Source organism: Rhinolophus sinicus, linkage group LG10 (assembly GCF_036562045.2).
Source record: "Rhinolophus sinicus isolate RSC01 linkage group LG10, ASM3656204v1, whole genome shotgun sequence".
Lineage (NCBI taxonomy): Eukaryota > Metazoa > Chordata > Mammalia > Chiroptera > Rhinolophidae > Rhinolophus > Rhinolophus sinicus.
Window position 1 is genome coordinate 7,688,442 of NC_133759.1, and position 22,830 is coordinate 7,711,271.

At 38.0% G+C, this 22,830-nt stretch overlaps 1 protein-coding gene and 1 pseudogene across 2 annotated transcripts in view; one reads left to right on the top strand and one right to left on the bottom strand.

Moving 5' to 3' along the window:
* Positions 1-584: 584 nt before the first annotated feature.
* The window catches only part of SMARCC1 (SWI/SNF related BAF chromatin remodeling complex subunit C1), a 137,378-nt gene continuing 115,132 nt past the window's right edge, over positions 585-22,830 (top strand). For both annotated transcript variants that reach the window (XM_019723988.2, XM_019723987.2), the window contains exons 1-3: positions 585-865; positions 8,369-8,488; positions 16,794-16,879. In XM_019723988.2, coding sequence (XP_019579547.2) covers positions 671-865; positions 8,369-8,488; positions 16,794-16,879 — 401 coding nt within the window. In that variant the 5' untranslated portion in view covers positions 585-670. The remainder of the gene's footprint in view (positions 866-8,368; positions 8,489-16,793; positions 16,880-22,830) is intronic.
* Positions 21,670-21,770, bottom strand: LOC141567407 (U6 spliceosomal RNA; annotated as a pseudogene).

Sequence of the window (22,830 nt, forward strand, 5' to 3'; positions counted from 1 at the left end):
AAGTGACAATTAGAGGGGAAGTGTCACAGGTCGCTGGAATAGCTGCTGGTCGTGGGAACAACTGGTGCAAGAGGCAGGAATAAGCTGGTGTGGCTGGCACCCAAAGAGCTCCTGGTGGTCGTCCCCTGGGACGGTTGTGTACAAAGGCTGACGAGGCAACTTAAGTGTGTGGAGGGTCTGAGAGCCAGCGGGGGCAGGCACGTATTCCTGCGAGTGGGTTCCTCCGCCAGCATGCGATACCCTGAATGGGCTTTCCCTTCGGAACTTCTCACACCAGCCCTTTTCTCTCCGGCGGTGGCAAACGATGACACAGAACCTTCATGCAGTTGCTGACCGCATAAGGATCCGACAAAGGAACCACGAAAGAGGTAGTCGCGCAAGGGCCGAGCCTGGGTAGCAGACGAGGGCAGCCAGCCTAAACTGGCGGAAGAAGTCGGAGGAGGTACAAACCCGAAGGCCCTTGGCGCGAATGCTGCGCATGCGTATTCGCGTGCATACGTCAGTTAGGGCGCCGGTCCGAAAAAGGGCGGGGCGAGCCATCCGCACCGGAAGGGGGTTGGCTGGGCGGGGCCGGGAGGCGGCGGTGGCGGCTACGCGCGCGCGCGGGTGCGAACGGGGAACGCCGCGAGGGCCGGGGCGGGCCGGGCTGTGGGCACGACGGACGGCGACGATGGCCACGGCAGCGGGCGGCGGCGGGCCGGGGGCAGCGGCAGGCGCCGCTGGTGCGGGAGGCGCGGCGGCGGCGGCGGGCCTGGCGGTTTATCGGCGGAAGGACGGGGGCCCGGCCAGCAAGTTTTGGGAAAGCCCGGAGACGGTGTCCCAGCTGGATTCGGTGCGGGTCTGGCTGGGCAAGCACTACAAGAAGGTGGGTTCGCGCGCCCGTGGGAGCCAGGAGGCCACGCGACGGAGGCCGGGGGCGGCTACTGGCCTCGCGGACCTCGGGCTGCCCCTCCCCCCCGCGCGCCACGAGGGACAACAAAGGCAGGCGCCGGGCTCGCCACGCCCCCGCGGTCCGTTCTCGAGGCCCGCGGGCGCGGGGGTCTCCCCCGAACTCTCAGGGCCCTGCTCTTTGGAGCTCAAGCATCCTGGGCGAAGCCCCTGGTCCCCGAACAGGAACAGTCGAGCTCAGCAGCCCGGAGGGTGTGAATCTCTTTTGTTAGCTGCCCTATTAGGTGTGTGAACAATGATTGTTAAAAACAGCTTGAACCAGTGTGTAAAAGCAGCTTCGTTTTGTTTAGAGATTAGTCTTCAAAGTCAAGTGAGGTAACTAAGGTCTTACTACCTGTTGTTGATTTGCTAGAGAAGGAACATGGACGATTGTACTCGGAAGGTAATAACAGCCGGTTAATGTAAGGAATTATACTATTAATGGGAACTCGCATTAAAAACTGACTTTTTACTATATAGTATTTTTAGTTATGCATAGAGGGAGTAAAAGACTTAATGTTCACTTGTACTTGAGGGTTTCTCAGTGAGGCCTTCCCTGAGAGCCCCATTTATATTAGATCACCCCACTTCATGTCAACTTTATTTTCTTCGTACCACTTTTTATTTTTTTCATTTCATTCTGTTTCTCCTTCCTTTATGATTTAAGTTCCACCGAGTCGATGATATTGAAAGTTGTGACTTAACCCCTTGATTATAACAAATGTTTTTTAACTTCCCCTTTATGTAAATACTTAGGAATGACTCCCTTACACGGTGTAATGAAGCACGCAGCCAGAAATACTCCCTCTGCCCCCAAGCTTCCGTAACACCCTTTTCAGTTCTGTATTTCCCCATTGAAGACCATAGCACTGGGGCAAGGAGCTTATCAGGCCTGTTCACTACAATGTGTCCTTGAACATGGTTGGTACTCATTGTCTCGCCCTTAGTAGTTGCTTAGTAAATACTAGTTGAATGAATGAAAAGATAACGTACTCTAGAAACCTGTTCATTTGGGGTCTACAGCAGAGTGAAGCCTGTTGGCTTTGAGAAGTCCTTAGGCATGAACAAGGGATCTTGGGTTCGGTTGACATTACACTGTGGTACTTCCAGAAATGACGATTTCTTATCTGAAGCTTTAGGAAGTGAGAGACATATATTACTATTTACAGTATATTTTTAGATGCTTTGATTATTTCCCCCTGAAGTTTTGGAGTCACATTTGGGATTGTAGATTGATTTTTCTCATCTGTATGTAAGTAGACAAGAATATTGTTCTCTCTTGTACAGTTAAAATTGGTCATTTTTTTGTGTAGGCAATAGAGCTTCTGGAAGTGGCTAAGATAATTGAATATATATGTAGTCTATATCTGTATCTATATGTGTAAAATGAGAATATATTTTATCCTGTTTCCTTCAGCTAATGCTTTGGATCTTAATTTCAGTGTTCCTTAACGTAGTTATTTTTTCCCACAGTTTGGATCTTTTTCCTCCAGTTTTACTGAGTTACAATTGACATATAATATTGTATTACTTTATCAAAGTAGCTTTAACAAAGAAAAGTACTCAGGAGTGATATTTTTTTGGATTATCCCTTTGTGACTCCCATAGGACTGTTTTACAAAATCAAATATCAAGGAAGGGAAAAGAAAAAGGGAAATAATTTCTGCTTCTCCAAAGTCCGTGTGCATCTGTTGGATCCCAATCTTAAGAGAGCAGCTTGAGGCTTAGATAACCAGCAGGTTAATGTTGGCTCAGTATCCCTGAGGCCTTAAGACAGTCAAAGTTAGGTTTGATTTCTCAGGGTTTCATAAAGCCAGACTATATTTCTTGCATCTACTCAGATTCAGAATTCAATCTGACAGCCGGAATCCTATCAGTTTCTGAGAGTGTTGTTGGAGTGGTGAAAGTATTAACCAGACGGTTCTTTGCTGCTTTTGTACACACTGTATCTCTACTTGTACACGTTGATGGGTTTTAACTAAACTTTTCTATTGCATTTAATACTGAAGTTTCAGATTGATCAATCTCAGCAACGAGATGAAATAAGCATGACATCGGTAGTCTCCTTTTTATTGATGGGTCTATCCATGCAGTCAGTGAACTGAGCATCTACCATATCCAGGCACTTAAAACATAACTCACTTAAATCCTCACAACAGTCCTGAATGAGAGACATTATTAACTTTATGTTACACGTGAAAGGAACCTGAGGCTCCCGATTTAAGTAACTTCTCCAAGATTGCTGGTAGAGGTGGCAGATTTGGGATTCAGTGAATCCTGCCTGGCTCCAAACCCGTTTTCTTTTTTGCTACACATCATTTCTCTTTAAGAAACTCACAATGTGGAAAAGATAGACATAGACACCTACCCAGGTGATTGCAAATTAGAAGAGACTTCATTGTATTTTCATTTTCTAAGTGCCCTTAGTAGATGCTCAGTAAATATTTGTTTAATGAATGAAAAGGTGAACTAGTCTGGGAACCTATTCATTTAGGTTTTGTAAATACGTTTGGCTTAGCAACACGGAAGGGAGGTGAGTACTTTTTGACAGGAGTGAACTTCTGGTCGGCCAAAGAAGTCCAGAGGAGGGGACCACTTTAGATAAGAGGAATCCGAAGCCCAGGGAGGATAACTGTTTGCCCGAGGTAGCATTTTAAGTCACGTAGCAGAGCAGAAGCTTGTTACCTACCTAAGCTGCCTTCTTCGTGTTTGTGTACATGTATTTTGTCCTGACTTTGATAGAGAGCTGTACTTCTGTTCATAGTTTCTGAGTGGTTTTCAGAACCTTCCTGATCTCAAATTGATGCAACTCAGATACGAGTACCTTGGCGGTGAAGTAGATCTGTAAGTCATTAAGTTCCCAGTCATTAAGTCTCTTCCCAAGTTTTGTCTAATTCCTGAAATAAGATTTAAGATACCAGAATGGTTTAAGGTTGATCACTAAAATAGACTAGATTGCTTAAGGAAGGCATTTCAATGTCCTTTATTTACGTAAATTAACAGTTAAAGAAAGTTACTTTTTTTTAAAAAAGATTTTATTGGGGAAGGGGAACAGGACTTTATTGGGGAACAGTGTGTACTTCCAGGACTTTTTTTTTTTTTTTCCCAAGTCAAGTTGTTGTCCTTTCAATCTTAGTTGTAGAGGGTGCTGTTCAGCTTCAAGTTGTTGTCCTTTCAGTCTTAGTTGTGGAGGGCACAGCTCAGCTCCAGGTCCAGTTGCCATTGCTAGTTGCAGGGGGCACAGCCCACCATCCCTTGGGGAGTTGAACTGGCAACCTTATGGTTGAGAGAACGTGCTCCAACCAACTGAGCCATCCAGGAGCTCAGCGGCAGCTCAGCTCAAGGTGCCGTGTTCAATCTTAGTTGCAGGGGGCGCTGCCCACCATCCCTTGTGGGACTCGAGGAGTTGAACTGGCAACCTTGTGGTTGAGAGCCCACTGGCCCATGTGGGATCGAACCGGCAGCCTTCGGAGTTAGGAGCATGGAGCTCTAACAGCCTGAGCCACCGGGCTGGCCCCCGAAAGTTCCTTTTCTTAATGGGACATTTGCTGCAATAGGATTGTTTAGGGACAAGTTAAACTTTTTTTTATTAATGCCGTAGGTAATATAAAGCAGATTTATTGATAAAACTTTCTAAACATATCTTAACTTTCATAATCAAAATACTTTGAAACTAAAGAATTGTCTTAAGTTAAACATGGTTTTGAACCTTTTTTGAACAAAACAAAATATTTATGATTGAAATAGTCTGTGTAATCCATTTTTTTCATAATCAGGATTCAGTATTTTGAAAGCTGTTAAGCACTTAGGTTTTAGGTGATATTTTTGGAAGCACTTGAAATAAACTCTGTTATATCAATATGAGATAGTGGGATGAACATTACATTTGGTTGGAAGATGTGAGTTCAGTACTCTTGGCTGCTAATCGGTGGTGTCCTTGAACAGATCACTTGATTTCTGTGTTTTAATTTTTCATTTGTAAGTAGGGAGTAAGACTGACTCCTATAGGACTGTTTAAATCTAATGAGATAATCCTTAAAGATGGGGTTATAGAAGTTTGAGGTTGTAGTGATACTTTTGCCATATATCCCATGGTCAGCCTGCTTCATTCTTATTGATTAAATAGAATGTAACTATTAAAAAATTGTTTAAAAGTTGATTTAAAAACCATTTAAAAAGTCATACAGTGGCTGGCTGCCTTTTGAGTGGGTACAAGGTATAATATGTTCACACTAATACATTAATTTCAAATTTCATACATGAGTTAAAAATGCCATCTCTTCCATACATTTTCATGTTTTATAATTTTTGTGGGTGATTGGAAAAGAGTAGCCAGAGTCAAATATTTTATAATTTACAAATAAGATTTAAAAATATCTAAGGTAATAATTTTGATTGGGCTTTGAACCTGGCCATACTTTCTTGTGAAACTATAGGGTTGTCCACATAAAACCTTTCTCATTCCAATGACAGAATACATTGAAGGAAATATGTACAGTAGTGAAGTTTAGAACATATACAAAGCTATATATATAACAATTATTAAAAATGATGTTTTTGCCTGGAGGGTTGATTTGACTTTAGTTGAACAGCCTTCCTTCAAGATAGTATCTTTTACAGTTTTAGGATTCGGCATTGTTCAGTTACCTACCAGTATCTGAAAAATAAAAAGTTATGGTTATTAATTTTTATCTTGTTTTACTATATGCAGAAAAACTGCAGTGTTGTTTTTTGTTTTGTTTTTTTGATCCCTTTGGGAAGCCTGTACTTATTAAAGGTGATAAAGTTACCTTGTGGGTATGTACAGTGTATTTTGCCAGCTCTGTAAGATAAACTTGAAGAGTTTAGTCTTTTTTAAAGGTTATACTATTACTAGTTACTAGTTGAATATTACTTAGTGAAGATTTATTATGTTGAGTAAATTGGAAAAAACTGATGCTAAATTTTCACTTGGAAAGTATATAGTCCTTAAAAAAGTAAACTTGATAGTTTTGTGGGAATTGGCAATATATTATAGGAAATACAGGGGACTTGTAAGTAGTTTTTAACATTTCAAAATTGCTTAACTGGTTTTTAACTTTTATAATAAAATGTATTCTTTAACTGAGATATGTAATAATATGTGAAATGAATTTTTTATAAAAGCTCAGTGGTTATTAAAAAGTATGGTTCCTAGTCCAGTAGTGTCACCTGGGAACTTACTAGAAATACAAATTCTTGGGCCAGACGTTGAATTAAGAATTCTGGGAATGGGACAAATTTTAAGGACCATTGTTTTACACTAACAGAATTGACATCTTGTATGCTTAATTGTATGAAACTTGTTCTCAGTTTTTGATTCATGTCTGCAATACTTGTTTCACTTTGTGGCTTTTTGGAAATGTGTTTTTACAGAACACCCTTTGTACAAAGGAAACTTTATAAGGATTAAAAGGAATGGTCCAGAGCAGGGATAGGTAAAATTTTTCTACCAAGAGCAAGAGAGTAAATACTTTAGGCTTTAAAGGTCATGCAGTCTCAGTTATAACTGCTCAACTCTGCTTGCTGTTTCATGAAAGCAGCCATAGACCATGTGTAATGAATGAATGTTCTGTTTTGATAAAACTTGATGGATACTGAAATTTGAATTTAATGAAATATTTGTTGTATGTCGTGAGATACTATGCTTTTAAATATTTTCCCAGCCATTAAAAAGTACAAAAACCATTTTTAGCTGTAAGCCACAGAGAAACAGACAGCAGGCTCAATTTTACTAACCTTTGGTCTAGAAGATTTCATGTGAAATAAAACATTCCAACAAAATACCAGTCTTCAGCAAAGTTAACTGCATGCTGGCTGTTTCATTTGGAGTAGAAAGTTAATGCACCTGAACAAATAAAAATTTGGGAGGGTATTGAGCTTTAAAAAGAATTATCTTTATATGTTATGCTCTGTCTTTGGCAGTAGCACAGATTGAGAGCCATTCAACTTACTGTACAGTAAGGATAGACTGTGCAGCTGGTATTTTTTGCCATGTATGAATAACTTAGAAATTATTTATTGTAATGGAAACATACCATATTAATCTTGTATGCTGGTTGGTACTGAGAAAGAGTTTTGCTTCACAAAGGAAAAATTAGTTCTTATCTTTTGTGAAATTGAAGGAGGTATAAATGCTTTTCCTGCTCAAAATTGATTTTTTTAAAAATTACTGACTATGCATTTCTCAAAGTGATATTGAGCATTTAATACCAAATTAAACTTTTGCATTTAATTGAACTCACTAATTTATACTTTCCCTGTCATGTTACCCATTATCTTTCCTTGCTGTGAAGTTGTTATGGCTTGCTATCTGCCACTGGTTTGATCTTTTGACATTATCCACCTCAGTGTGGATAACTTTTCACATTGTTTTTTTTTTTAAAACGACTTCTTATTGTGTTAAAAAAGAAAAAAATTACCATCCTAATTAACCATTTTTAAATGCACACACATGTATTTTTTTGATGCATAAAAACAACTGTTCTATTGTGCTCAAACCTTAATGGCATAAAACAACCATTTTGTTATGCTTAAAGTTCCTGTGTGTTGGGAATTAGGAAGAGCGTAATGGGGACAGTTGTGTGTCTACTCAATGATGTCTGGGTTCTTGATTGGGGAGATTTGGTGACTTGGGGGTGAATTGACAGCTGTGGGTCAAAATCATCTGGAACCATCTTTACTCGTGTCTTGTGGTTGTGTCATCTGTCTTTTGGGACATCAGCTAGGGCTGGTGGCCATAGCATCTCCATGTGGCCTCTCCATGTAGCCTGGGCATCCTTAAAGTATGGTGGTGTCAGGGTGGTTGGACTTTTCATCATAGTTCAGGGCTCCAAAGTTGAGTGTCCCAAAAGAACTAAGTGGAAGCTGTATGACCTTTCTTGACTTATTCTTAGAAGTCACATAGCATCACTTTTGCTGCATTCTGTTGGTTACAAGTGAGTCACTAAGTATTGACCTGATTCAATAGAAGAGGGCATTCAGCCCATCTCTTGATGGGAGGAGTATCAAATAATTTGTGGATCTGTTTTAAAAACAAAACAGTTTGCTCTCTGGCCACAAATTTTGAACATTCATCCCACATACAAAATACACTGGCCAATAGGTCTCATCCCATTGTAGTATCAGGCTCCACTTTGAGGTCTACGATATCATTGTCTAAGTTAATTCAGGGCAGATGAGATGGCTTGGGTTTGGTTTCTTGGGCATGGTATCTCTCATTCTAAAGATCTGTTAACTACAGAGACTTGTCTGTCCCTTCTGCCACCCCCAGTATTTGTTTTGTAAGCTCCTTTAGAGCAGAGAGCATGTCTCAGACATTTATAACTGCACCATGCCAGTGCTTAGTAGGTACCAGGAAGTAAGCTAACGTTCTCTTCTGTACAGTTGTCCCAATTTCTGAATCCTTGTCTTTATCTTGCAGTATGTTCATGCGGATGCTCCTACCAATAAAACGCTGGCTGGGCTGGTGGTGCAGCTTCTGCAGTTTCAGGAAGATGCCTTTGGGAAGCATGTCACCAACCCCGCCTTCACCAAACTCCCTGTAAGTACATCAGCTTTTAACTATGGAATGTTACCGCTATTTAACTGTAGGAAGCTTCTCTTTCAGGCATCATTTAACATCTGCGTGAAACCTCACGACAATTATTATGTAGACTTAACTGTTAACTTTATACTATGTCTTTGTTTCCTTATAGTTTCTACTGTATCAAGTTGTCTCCGTTTTTTCTTCTGATTCAATTCTTGTGGCTAGAATACTATTTCATGGAATTTTTATATTTAGTAGGTAGGATATTTCTGAGCCTATGTAAGAATATAATTCTGTTTTCCTTGCAATTGATATTTTGACTGATAGTTTGGCTGGGTATAGAAATACTGGGGTATGCTTTATTTCTTTTTGAAATATGTGGGTTTTGTTTTTTCCTTAAAATTTGATTTTGTAGAGGAAAAATCTGATAACTGCTTGTTGATTTCTCCTTTTTTATACTGATCTTTAAAATCTTTTTTATCTTTGAAATTCAGAAATATGTCTAGTTGTGATAAGTCATGCTCTGAAGACTCAATTATATTTCTTTAGCTCAGGGAACATTCAATCTTTTAGTCTTCTCTGCTGTTCCGTACACCTTTAATATAATGTTTGAACTCTGATTGTACAAATGCTAGATTTCCAGGGACTACCTGTCATTATCTTTTCTCATAATTTTTGTTTTCTAGTTCTCCGATTTGTGTCTTTACAGTTTCTGTTCTGCTGTTTGCTATCTCCACTGAATTTTTTATCAGTAGACTTTTTTTCAAATCTCAGAAACTTCTGATTTGAGTGTTCTTATTTTATCACTAAACCTTTTGTTGTAACACCTCACTGATCTCTTAGATATGATTGAGAATAAGAAATAGTATTGTTTCACTGATCTTGTAGTAAATGTGTTGACTTTGCTTATGGTATTTTTGCTATCCAGATATTTATTTATTTATTTTATTTTATTTTATTTTATTTTATTTATTTTATTTTTAAGGAGGGCACAGCTCACAGTGGCCCATGCAGGAATCAAACTGACAACCTTGATATTATTAGCACCACACTCCAACCAACTGAGATAACCAGCCACCCCCAGACATTTATTTTTATTTAGTCAAATATAGCAATGTTTTTTTGAATCATATTAGGAAGCTTTCTCCACTCGTAGGTGATAAAGGAATTCAGCCACGTGTTCTTCAAGTATTTACATGGTTTCATTTTTTTACAATTAACTCTCTCATCCATTTAGAATTTATCTTGGTATTCAGTATGAGCAGTGAATCTAGTGTTTTTTCCCTATATGATTATCTAGTTATCCCAACAACATTTATTAAAAAGTGCTTCTTTTATCACTGATTTGAGCTCAGCAGATATTAAGCATTTGATTACTTACTAAGCTCTGAGAATTCAGAGAGTAATATGGTGTATTGTTTATCTTCAGGGAGCTCACACCTTGTGAGCTTTATGAAGAGAGCCTTTGACTTTCTTGACTCAGGAAGTGTTTTCCAGGGGAAAGGATGTTTGAACTGAGTCCTCAAAGTTGAGTATCAGTTCTTCAGGGAAGTGCTTGAGGATGGGATTTGCAGGCAGTGATAGTGTAAAATAAAAGCACAAAGGCCTGAGAAAATTTGGTACTTTAAGGTAGTTGCAGATAGTTCAACAAGGTTAGAATTGAGGACAATGGGCAGAGAGATGGGCCAAAATCAGTCCTAAAAGGACAAGTTTACTATGCTACAAGTATGACTTTGATCTTGAAAGTGGTGGGGAACTAAAAGTGAGAGAGTAGAATTTAGAGGAAAAGGAACGTGAAGCTTTAAATGATTCAGAAAATACACGCATACACGCGCGCACACAAACACAGCAAATGATAAAGCTAATGTGGTAAAATGTTAACAACTGGGGATTCTGAATGAAGAGAAAATGAAAGTTCTTTGTACAAACAAGAGAGTCAGTTTTGGGTTTTAAAATAATCCTGCAGGCTTCAGTGTGAAGAATGGATTGGAAGCTGTTGATACTGGAGGCTTTGAAAGCTAGTTTTCCATGAAAAGGCTGCTCTCAATCCAAGTGAGCTGTGATCACAGCCCATGGAGGAAGCAGTGGATTCAAAGAAGGTCGAAAAGAATTGAAAGAGTGTAAAGGGGTAGAACTTTGTGATTTTGGGGTTGTGTGTTGGGGGGGAGGTTGTGGGGCAGGAGCAAGAGAGAATTGATGAGGATACTTGTGCTGAGCAGATACCTTTGGCACTAAGGGGAAAGCCAGAGTGAAAGCAGCTTTCTGGAGAAAGGCACTCGCTCTGACTGTTGAGATTGGCTCTCATTCCAGGCGCTTCAGGTTTAGAAATCCCATAGGTAGTAGGAACGAGGTCTGGAGTTGTAGAGAAAAGGTGGGATTGGAGAAAGAGATTTACGGTGACTGGGTACTGGTTCAATTCAGAGTTGTAGGATGAGGTCATTCCTTCTATTTTAATTATTTTCTAGCTTATCCTTTAAAAATACCTACATTTCAGTATGTGATTTATGTTATATATATATGTAATGTATTAGCATTGTAGTAATACATGTATGTAATTTATAAATTAATTTAGATATTGGAGGTACATACTCATTTTTTATTAAAAATGAACTTCTCAACTGGATAATTAGTATATTTCGTTTTCTGAACCATGTGACAGATTTTTTTTGGGTGGGGAGAGGTAACTTAAGTTAAAATTAATTCAAAATTAAAATTTGCAAGAATAGTACAAAGAGCTTTCATTTTCTGTTCATTCAGAATAGAAAATGTGGTTAACATTTTACCACATTAACTTTATCATTTGCTCTGTGTGTATTTCCTGAATCATTTGAAAGCTTCATATTCCCTTTCCTCTAAATTCTCAAGTGTTTATTTCCTGTTGGAACTAGTTGATGTTTTCATAATTTAAAACAATATAATACAAATAGATTGTACTTTACCAAGTAGAACATGATTTAGAATAAAATTTACACATGACATTATATATGTTATGTAATGTAGTTTACATTATATTGGTATTCCTAATTAGGATTATATGAGTATCTTAAAAAATAGTATTTATAGTGGGCTTTATTTGTGGAATATTTAACTCCTGGGAACTAAACTATTATTTTTTTCCAGATTTTAAATATTAGGGAATGTTTTTAGGTATACACCATAATTAAAAATAATTCCTGGTTTAGTGCCAGTGGGACCAGATATACTTCTCTTCCTCCAAAATAGTGTTTAGCATTTTCCCAAATGAAAGGGATTGCTATAATGTGTAATTGTTTAAAACAAAAGTGGATGAGACAAAGCAAACAATGTTTTAGTGAAACATGTAAGCTATTTACCTTAAAAAGTTTCTTTTTCTCTTAAACAAACAGTACTGATATAATAGTTCACTATTTGGGCTAATTTCTTAATCAAAATGGAACTTTATAACTAACTTCCTAAATTATACAGGATATTAAAAAAGCTGGCTCAACATAGGGTATGTTCTATCTAATATAACTGAGAAGTTACGATGATTTAGGAAAAAAGTATTTCATAAGGCCAAAAGTATATTATATAGGCAAACATAATATGAATTGAAACAAGAAAAAAAGTCTTTATCTCTACCACAAGTGAAAATTCTCATTTTTCCCTAATTCCTTCACAGCTTAGTACATACGCATACATAGCATAAACATAAATTGTAATGATAGGATAGAGCCAGTTTTGTATTCTACCTTTTAAAAAAGATCCTAAGCATCTATGTTTAAAAACAATAAAGCTAAGACCTAGAAGACTATTAGAAGGTCAACTCAGAGTCTGAAGTAGCTGAAATTTTATTTTTTATTTTATTTTTAATTTTTTCTTGTAATGAGTACTTTTTCCTTTTTTTTTTTATTGGGGAATATTGGGGAACAGTGTGTTTCTCCAGGGCCCATCAGCTCCAAATCAAGCCGTCCTTCAATCTGGTTGTGGAGGGCGCAGCTCAGCTCCAAGTTCAGTCGCCGCTTTCAATCGTAGTTGCAGGTGGCGCAGCCCACTGCCCATGTGGAAATTGAACCGGCAACCTTGTTGAGAGCTTGTGCTCTAACCAACTGAACCATCTGAGCTCTTGTCTTCAATCTAGTTGTGGAAGGCACAGCTCACTGGCCCATGTAGGAACTGAACCGGCAACCCTGTTGTTCAGAGCTCGTGCTCTAACCAACTGAGCCATCCTGGCCGCCCCAAGACTGATGTGTTTCTTGAAGCTGAGGATTTATATCCTTTACAATTTCAAAGAAATTTTAACTTCTATTCTTTATCTAGTTGTCTAATCCCCTATATAACCTGACAGTTATGCTTTTAGTTTTATTGAATGTTATTCATTTTAGGAGTTACGTGTATTTTTTTCAAATTTTTCTCATTTTAACCATTTTATATATTCTGATTTTATAGAAGCCCTATTATATTTTTTCTGTTATCTGAAAATTTTAGGATTCTAATCTTGCTGTTTGTTGACTTAAAAACACTTGTGTTTTGTTTCTTTGTGTGTTTGAATTTTGGCCTATGAGCTCTCCTTCAGTGGAACTTTATCAGGCAGTCCTGTTGGTCTGGGCTGAGAGTTTGCTTGTAAGGCCCTTTAGAGAACCTGCCAAATTTAGGACCAATTCTTATTTTAATTTGGCATTAGGTTCCAAGACTAAGTGGTTAGTGTCAGTTCTAAACCCAAACTCGCTTGACAAGGGAAGCTTATTTTCCTCTTTAGTTTTTGGCTGGCACATATTTTTTTCTTGCTCATCCTTTTCCTCATGGTACCACCTGTTGACACCTCTGGCTTTATATGTGTGTGGTGGGTGATTGTCTTAGTTTAACAACTTCCCTTGCTTAGGTCTAAGATCTTATTTTCTGTCCTTGCATAGCCTGGAAAACCTTAGCCTGTAGATGATCAAAGCTGACATTATTGTCTGTTTAATGTCCTCGTTATCCCCACCCCCATATCAGTCTAGAGTCATGTATTTTACCTCACAAGATTACCATTTTGATTTTTTTCTTTGATTTTCACACCTGGGGATTTGCCTTCTTTCTAGAAATTCAGCCACACATTTTTCTAGGTTTCATTCTAATCAGAATTTTAGGTGGGCTATAAATAGGTAGGATGAGACCGTATATATACATCCAGAATAAGATTAAATTTCCAGTTTAGTTGCCAGAGATGGAACAGCTTATCAAAAGCAATGTGGTCACCCTGCTGGGAATAGAAGCAGCCTGTTGAAGCTGCCCCTGACCTCTGGAGTCTCAGATGGGGAGTGTAGCTGCTGGGATACGCGCATCAGGCGTGATCTCACTGGCTCTGGAAAGCTCAAGTTTTGGTACCCTGTTGCCCTTTTATTCTTTAGGTTTTCCAATACTAATAGAGAGGAATTGACTCTTGGCAGTCTGTGCTTCTGCTTTAGAGAATGTTTAAGAGCATGAGCTTTTATACGTGAACTACATCCAGAGTCAGTTAGAGAGCAAGGCCTCTTTAGGGTGGGGTGGTTGGGATCAGGGTTGAGTCAGGAAATACGGTCCAGCCCAGTGGGTGTCCCTGAGAAGTGTCTTGTCTGCCTCCAGCTCTCCATTCCCTGACTCTGGTGTACTGCTTTTTATCTGGGTGATTCTGATACTGAGCTTGTCATGAGGGCCAGAATCCCAAATCCATTTCTGTGTTGGCTCTAAGAATCCTTGCTGTGTGGTGAGCGTTTGTTTGGTTTTTTATTCTGCCGCATCTTTAAGGATGTTTTTCTTGTTGCACGTTATTACTGAAACTCATGCCCATGACAGGTTCATGAATTTCCCTCTTTCCATTTATTCAGCTATTACCACTGGAAAATTGAAGGCCGCAGTTTTCTACTTCTTCGTTCGTCACTTGTCCCAATAGTGGTTGACATGAAGAAGTTATTTTTGTCTTGAGCATGTATCTGATAATGATTTAATTTCTCGAATTTAATACCTGTCAAAAAATTGACTGTTGTCACACAACAGCCTAGCCGATTGTCCCCCCGTGTCTTTCCTTAAGGAAAGAAGAGTCTGTGAGACTGTGCCTTTTTGGGACTTTGTTTTATCTTGTTTTACACCTCATGTCTCTATCTAGTCTCCAAAAGAGGGTTTGCAGCCAATGACGAGTAAGATTCCCCACGGGGGGAACAACTCAAGCCAGGCGGAACCGCGTGGAGACCCCCGATGAGCTGCCTTAGAAAGATCTGGGAAGGGGCCTTGCCTCCCCTTCCCCTGCCTGGGAAAAACCACTGCTGACTCTGGCTTTCCCCTCTCACCTGACTGTGAGAGAGGTCAAGAGAGTGATCAAGATCAAGCCCTCTCTGCTTAGCTCTGTGGAACAGTTTCGACATGGGATACATGTCCCTTAGGGAGTCGCATACCTCACCTCAGTCATCATAGGACTTGTGCTTCGGCTGTTTGGGGACCAACATAGTTGGTTTGGGTTGTCTCCATGACGTGATAAATGAGTCTCACAGACCATGTCAGAAACAACGCTATTCCCTTGTATGCTTATCAATAAAAGCCACCAATTGGCCCCATTGGGGGCTCCAGTCTCTGGTGACTGTGAGACCCCCTGGCCTTCTGAGATTTAACTGCATTAAGTCTCTGTTTCTTTCTTTCTTAAAAACTTAACCCAAAGCCGCCCCTTCTCGCACCCTCAACTGCCCGTGTTGGTGCTGGACGCGACAATTGACCTTAACCATAAACTATGTGTGCAGATGTTTTAATGTTCTGGTCTGCTCAGTATGTATTTCTCAGTAACATGGATCTGAATTTTTAAATGATTTTAGAGTACAGCTGAACTGTTGAGAAAATTTTCACAGATTACGTACCTACTTTGTCAGGCACTCTGCTGAATATTGGTGTTAAAGATTTGAATAAGACACTGTTCCTGTCCTCAGGGAGTTCATATTACAGATAAATCTATAGAACATTCATTTCAGTATTGTGCTATGAGTGGTGTGCGTGTGTGCAGTAGTGACATGCATGTGTAGCGTGAGGGAACATTTCGCCCAATCTCAGGGGGTTCAGGAAAGGCTTAGGAAGAGAACTAAGTCTCATTCTACTCTAGTAAGTGCCCACCTAGCACATTATTCTACTTTAAGATGTGAATACTATAAAATTGTAATGACTTGTGCATTTTCTCAGCTAAGTAAGTTGTCAGTGATAAGAATTGCATCCAGATATATTTGTCTAAGAATATGTAATGTAGCATTTGGGATGTACTGGGAATAGTGTTGGCAAAAAAATTAGGAACTCAGGACCCATGTCTTTAAAAAGACACAGGATAACGAGACTGACGTAGAGGGCTTACTTGTCAGCTTAACTTTAGAAGAGTTCATCTTAATACTTCCTAATTTTTATTTAAAAAACTTTTATTAAAATTTTTGTGGGAAAATATATGTAACATTAAAAATATACCATTTTAATAATTTTAAGTGTACAGTGGTATTACATACATCTCATTGTTGTACAAACATGACCACTTTCCATCTCCAGAACTTTTTGATTTTCCCAAACTGGAACTCTTGTTCCCATTTCTCCCTCTTTCCAGCCCCTGGCAACCACCATTCTATTTTCTCTTTCTTCTTAATATTTGATATCATACAGTTATTTTCATTATATTATTTTGTCGTAATAATTTTCAAAGAAAAAATGCATGGTGTATTTCCAAAACTTCATCTTACTGGCCTATATGATGATCAGTTCATATTAAGTTTTTACTTCCATGATGTGGAAATCATTCAGCATTTAATTTATTTGAGTTATACTTTTATAATCCATAAAGTGCCAATCTTTTAAATTGTGCAGATTTTAGCTATAAGTTTATATATAATTAAATATAGTAATACTGTGTTTTAGTAGTCATTAAAGTATTATAGAGTTCAGTTACAATTTTTCTGATAATTTAAAGTCAGGAAATTAAATAGGAAAAAAATTTAATGTATACTAAATCTTACTTATTCTACAGGACCATATTATGGGAAATTGTTACTAGAATTTTAACATTTTAAAAATCAAACTTTAAATTTACCAGTGGAATTTGTAGTATATCAGTATTTTTTCTGTTGTCTCCTGTTGAAACATTTTAATGTATCTTTTGTAAATCTAGTTTTTCAGACTGTTTACTTATAGAGTAATACGTTAATTGAATACAAAAAGAAATATTATTTTGCATCCATTTTTGGAAAATTTTGTTTATACCTCTATTTGCTCCAAAAAGTATTAAAGGAGTTGCTTATATCTTTGAGTTTATTAAACTTAGAATTCAGACATAGTTAATTTTGTCAGAACTTTTATTTTTCTCATGTGTAACTTGTATCATTTATAGGCAAAATGTTTCATGGATTTCAAAGCTGGAGGCACCTTGTGTCACATTCTTGGGGCTGCTTACAAATATAAAAATGAACAGGGATGGTAAGTTTTTGCATTTGCATGTTTTGATGTGATATTTGTTATTTGATGTTAAATCCTATTCCTTCTTTGTATGGTGTTGGAAAAATCTGTAAGTACATTATGCTTAACATGCAAAGTAGATTGTCTTATTTGGAGCCCTTATTTACTTTGTGCCCACATCCAAGAAAATATCAAACGATTGCATTTATTAGGCAAGCTATTTTTTATATATGGTTATAGATGGGCGTGCATTGTTAGCAAATCGGAAGGTAACCTCACTGTGAAGTACATGTGTGTATTATGAACTTACAATGTACTGGAAGTTCGCAGTTTTAAGTTTTCTAGTGAGCCAGGCCTTCACAACGACAGTCATCCAGGTGGCTGTGCTCAGGACACATAAAAAGGAGTCTGGCTCAGAGGAGGCCACATCATTGCAAGGGCAGCGCTGGAGCCAGGATGAGAATTCCTGCTCGTTCCTACAGTTTTGCTTTTCCCTCCACTCCACCTTTTCCTGCCCTGTCTCTCTCTGTCTCTGTCTCTGTCTGTTGCTCTCTCTGCTCTCTTCCTTTTCTTTCTTGAACTTTGGTTCCCGTCTCAGTGTGGGAGATTCAGCTGCCAGGACTAGTGAATGTTTAATGGTGATAGTTCTGAGTTCAAGGGTGATGGGGGAGTCGCTTCACAGGAAGGGGCTTAAGAGGGGTGCTGGAGTGCATTGACTTGAGGTTGTTTGGTGGTTTTAGTTGCATGTCTGTGGACAGTTTGTAATCTTAGCATTTTTCACTTAGAATACTCGTGTAATTCATGTGTTTTAATACAAAGTTAAGCTAATTCAATACTTTATGGCTGGGAAATGCAAATAAGTATTCACATCAACAGTCAGGACAAGTTTATAAGTAAATGATTATTTATAGTAAATAGAAAGAGTTATAGACTTGAGTATATTTTCTAGAACTTGTTATATATGGGTGGGTGTTTAATAGACAATGCTTAATTGATTAAGTGAACATGAGAGTTTGTTGTTATCAGAGCAGCTTTCTGTTTTTCAGTTCTGTTTTTGGCTCTGGTGTTACAGCTCCAACTACAGAGTGTTCTCTGATCTGGGATTGACAGCGTGCCTGAGTACTGTCAAGTACTGTTTGGACTCTAGCTCTAGATTCCCAGTTGGAACTCTTTTCTCTGTTTTCTTGTCCATCTTGTATTCCAAATTCTGACCTGGACTCTTGCAGAGTCTCAAAGTGAAATGGTTTTTCCTAAATCACATGTTACAGAACTCGCTTTGTGATCCAGCACAATGAAATGTTTTTATCTGAAAGGATTTAGGTGGTTTTGAAGGATATGTAAAATAAAATGTCCTTAAATTAAAAATAGAGCCGAAAAAGAAGTAAAGGATAGAATGAGAGACTTTAAGAGGAGTGAGGAGTAAGAATTTTTCCAAACCCTTTACTCGTATTGTACTAGAACCATCCTCTTCCAGGTATAATTATACACCCAATTGTAGTGCGTATCTTCCCCCATCTCCCGTGACTTGCACACTTGTAGAGCGGGTCACTTACACTTTGACCATATTTATGGACATCTGAATAGTTACCTGTCATCTTCACAGCTCCTCTGATAGTTCCCCACGCCCAACATTCCCCTCTGTTTGTGTTCTCCACTGAACCTCACAGTCTAGCTCCTATGTTAGCTGGTTTCCACATTATGGCCAAACACTCTTGCTCTTGTTCTTTTTGGTTCTTCTTTCTTACTTCCTGCCTGTTTGTAGGTTCCATTGATGTCAAGCTGGAGTATTATGTGAGATGAGGTTGCATAGGAACACCTGGTAATTACTGGTATATTTGTGAATAGACTGTACAGATCGAGTGTTTGATTTTGACATTTCTGGATGTCTCTAAATAGTAAAAACGAGTGCCTTCTTTGTGGTTTTTCAGTGAAGGATAAAACTGGGCTAATTTCAAGTTTAGTTGCATATAACTGAGGGATACCAAGTAGAGTGATTTTTGACATGCTATGGAAATCTAGAAGCATTTCCTGCAGATCGAGAGATTAAATGGCAACCAGATTTAACTCAGTAATGGAAAAGCAAATGTTAGTGTCCTTGTGCAGAGGGATTAGGACCTTGTTTATTCTCTTATAGCTATAAACAGATTGCTGTATGTTGTAATCGTATTTTATGCCCCCCAAAGAGATTATTGATTGTTATTTTGCTAGTTTTTCTTTGCAGTGGTAAACTAGGTTCATTCAGCATAAAGTTTAGAATTTGCCTTAATGTGAGAAGTGACCTTTATTTTTTTCCTATGACATTATTCACTGCTGACATTTATTTCTTGCAGACACGCTCAGACCTTTTTGTTTCTGGTGTTCATATGTAAATTAGAATTACAGTACTTTTATTTCTACCTTAAAACTTGGTTGTCTAACTTTTATGTTCTGTCAGATTAAAAGTTTTTTTAAGATGTTACCCCAGTAGGTCTCTGGCACTGGCTTTCTTTCACACTTTAGGAATCACTTGGAGTCCCTGTTAAAAATACAGATTACCGGGCTTCGTGGACAGATACTGAAAATGGGCGTTTTCAGAAAGCTCTAGATGGTCCTTGTGCCTCACTTCAAGACATGCCGGTCAGTAAGGTTGTCACTTAGCACAAAGGTGGTTTAGATGTTTTAACTTGGGAAGAATTATGCATTTTAATACCATATTTTAAAACACTGCCTTCTGTTAGTCATCTTGCTTTTCTGTTAAAAAATAACAATGTAGCAAGGATCCAAACCAAGTTCCTTATCCCCAAAGTCACACACCTAGCGTAATCTAATTTTTGATCTACTTATGTATAATAGACCTCCCTCCCCCCATAATTATTTACAAGCACTAATTAGCTTTAAGCTGTTTGCTACTGTTTTGGTGTAGCTTTACTAGACCAGCTTTCTGGTGATGGTCTCCAGGCTTTTTAGCTTGCCATCCCTAAATAAAGCCCCTTGCCCTGGAGGCCAGCTTCGGTCACTTCCCACACAGCTGTTCCAGGTACTGCTGTCTGCTGTTAGCCTTGTCCCCAGCTCTGTGCATTTTTGTTTTACCTTTTAGAAGTTTGCTTCAGAAGCCCTTCACATCACTGTCCCAGGAGTTAAACTCATTCTCTAGGATCCATTGTTGATTATTTGTATTCAGATTATATTTTCTATGTGTAGCTGAGAATGAAAAGAGAACACCCCTAAATATATTTACAAGAAGCTGCAAAACTGGAGCAGTATGGCTAGCTGAAGACAGTAGGTATCCCCTGAAATTGAAAGGTTGTTGCAAGACATTGCCTCAGGTCGCAAGAGGAAAACAAAGCAGAAGACTCATAATTAATTAATAAGCCCTCAATGGAGAGCTCATATTTACAGTGTGAATGGCCAAAGGTTTTAAAAGTCAGAAAGAAAGACAATGTGTTCATTTGTTGCCTCTTTCTCTCTAGGGTTGTGGTAGCATAGGGCACAAATATCTCTTAAATTTTTTTTTTCCCCTTTTCTAGAGCCTTCCTATGAGACCTGCCCAGATGGGCATAAGGAATTAAGATACTCTCGTTGAAATAACAAGAAACATAATACAAATAATTTATTGTCCTACCAACAATGTATCGAGAATGTACCTTTCCCCTCTCACTGGCCAACAGTGTATTTATTTGTATTCTGTATTACCTCACCTTTCTTTGCCAATTGGTGATAGATTCAAAAAGGTTTTAGAATTTTAGTTTCAATTTGCATTTCTGTTTATGAGCAAGTTTGAGCATCTTTCTATATTACAAATTGCAAAGCTTATTTCCCTACTTTTGCAAGATAAATCAGATAAACTTTCTTAAATAAAGGTTATAACTGAATTCTTCATTTAAAATTTTAAAGATATCCATATATTTTAAATACTTATTTACAGAGTATAATGCTGACTCAGGAAAGCTTTAATCTGTTATGTTACTAAATCATTGTTTGGCAAACCAATCTAGTTTGTTATGGAAGATGCAAACTAGATATAAGAACAGAAAATAATGAACTGCCGTTTACCATCATGCATTTTTACTTACATAATTTCATCTGTAAATATTTCACTATGTGTTTGTTTCTAAAATAGGATTTTTAAAATATAGTACCATTATCACAACTAAGAAAGTTATCAATAACTTTTCAGTATTATTAAATAACCTCTTACTTAGTGTTCAAGTTTCCCGGATTATCTCGTGAATGGTTTTTACGTTTTGTTTGAATCAGTGTTCAAACAAGATTCATACATTGCATTTGGTTGAGATGAATCTTAAGTCTCTAAACGAATGTGTAGTTTTCCTTCTCACTCTCTTTTCCTCCTCTTTTCCTTGCAAGTTATTTTTTTACAAACACAGGTTGCCTTATAGAATTGTCTACATTCTGAATTTTGCTAATATTTCCCTGGGATATTATTTAACATAGTTGTGTAAATTTCTAGTAAAGTGGTTGTTAGATCCACCCCAAAAATAAGCCCCAGTTAAGATCTCAGCCAGACGAATGCATTTAGTGCATTATGATGATGTTTCAGAAGAAGACATGACTGTATTTGAATAAATGTAGATTGTTGTACATGAAAAAACAAGACATCCCCTGGAAATAAGAACTAATGGAGTAAAAATCAGTATAACACCTGGTCTTATTTTTGGGGAAACGTGGTAGAGGTTTAGTCTGATTCAGGTTCAGCATTTTTATTTATCTATTTATTTTTACTTTCAGGTGTACAAAGCAACGTAATAGACATTTACACCCCTCACAAAGTGATAACCCTCCTCCCCCAAGCTACTACCCCTGTGACATCTTATAAAAATATGGAATACTTCACGAATTTGCATGTCATCCTTGTGCAGGGGCCATGCTAATCTCTCTATTCCAATTTTAGTATATGTGCTACTGAAGTGAGAACTTAAGGTGTTTGGGGTATTTTTTCTTTTCTTTTCTTTTCTTTTTTTTTTTTGCCTGCTTGCAAGAGTGTAGAAGGTCCTCAAATAACGTTTTATTCAACGTAGTTTTTGTTTAGTGTAGTTTCATATAACACTGAGGTGCTGTAGGAACCTTAGTCACAGAACTTATCCACGATGTTAAGTGAGGACTTACTGTACTTCATAGAGAACGTTCTGTTGTTCCATCTGCAGGCATATCATGTGGTTGTTTCTCTATAATGGACAGTCGTCATAGCCTAGCTTTACAACTTTATCTAATTTTGAAAAAAATAGAACATAGACATTCTAATGTATGTCGGTCTTTATTGTTATTAGATTATTCCTTACAAAAGACTGTTATCTGCCATTACTTCTTCATTTAGTAGCTGTTTATTTATTTTTATTAATTTCAGGTGTACAAAGCAATGCAATAGTTAGACATTTCACCCCTCAAATTGATAACCCCCCCCATCTGTTGCCCCTCTGACATCGTATATATCTATTACAATTCCATTGACTCTACTCCCTATGGTATACTCCGTATCCCGTGACTATATATATATTACATTATTGTTGACATACAATATTATTCAACTTCAGCTTCAGGCGTACAGTGCAGTGGTCAAGCATCTACACGGTCCATGAAGTGGTCTCCCTAATAAGACAGGTGTCCATCTGACGCCCTACAAAATCTTGACATCATTGATTATATTCCCCAAACTGTCTTTCATATCCCCATGGCAATATTGTAGTTACCAATTTATGCTGTCTAATCTCTTCCCCTTCTCCCTCATCCACACCCTCCTCTCTTCTAGCAACCATCAGTTTTTCCTGTATATCTCAGACTATTTCTGTTTACTTTGCTCATTTATTCAGATTTTTAGATTCCACATATAAGTGAGATCATATGGTATTTGTCTTTCTCCGACTGACTTATTTCACTTAGCATAATGTTCTCTAGGTCTGCGGTATTTTTTTTTTCTTAAGAGAAACTGTATATCAACAGTTGGAAAGACAGGATAAATTCTTGATTGTTTCTCTATT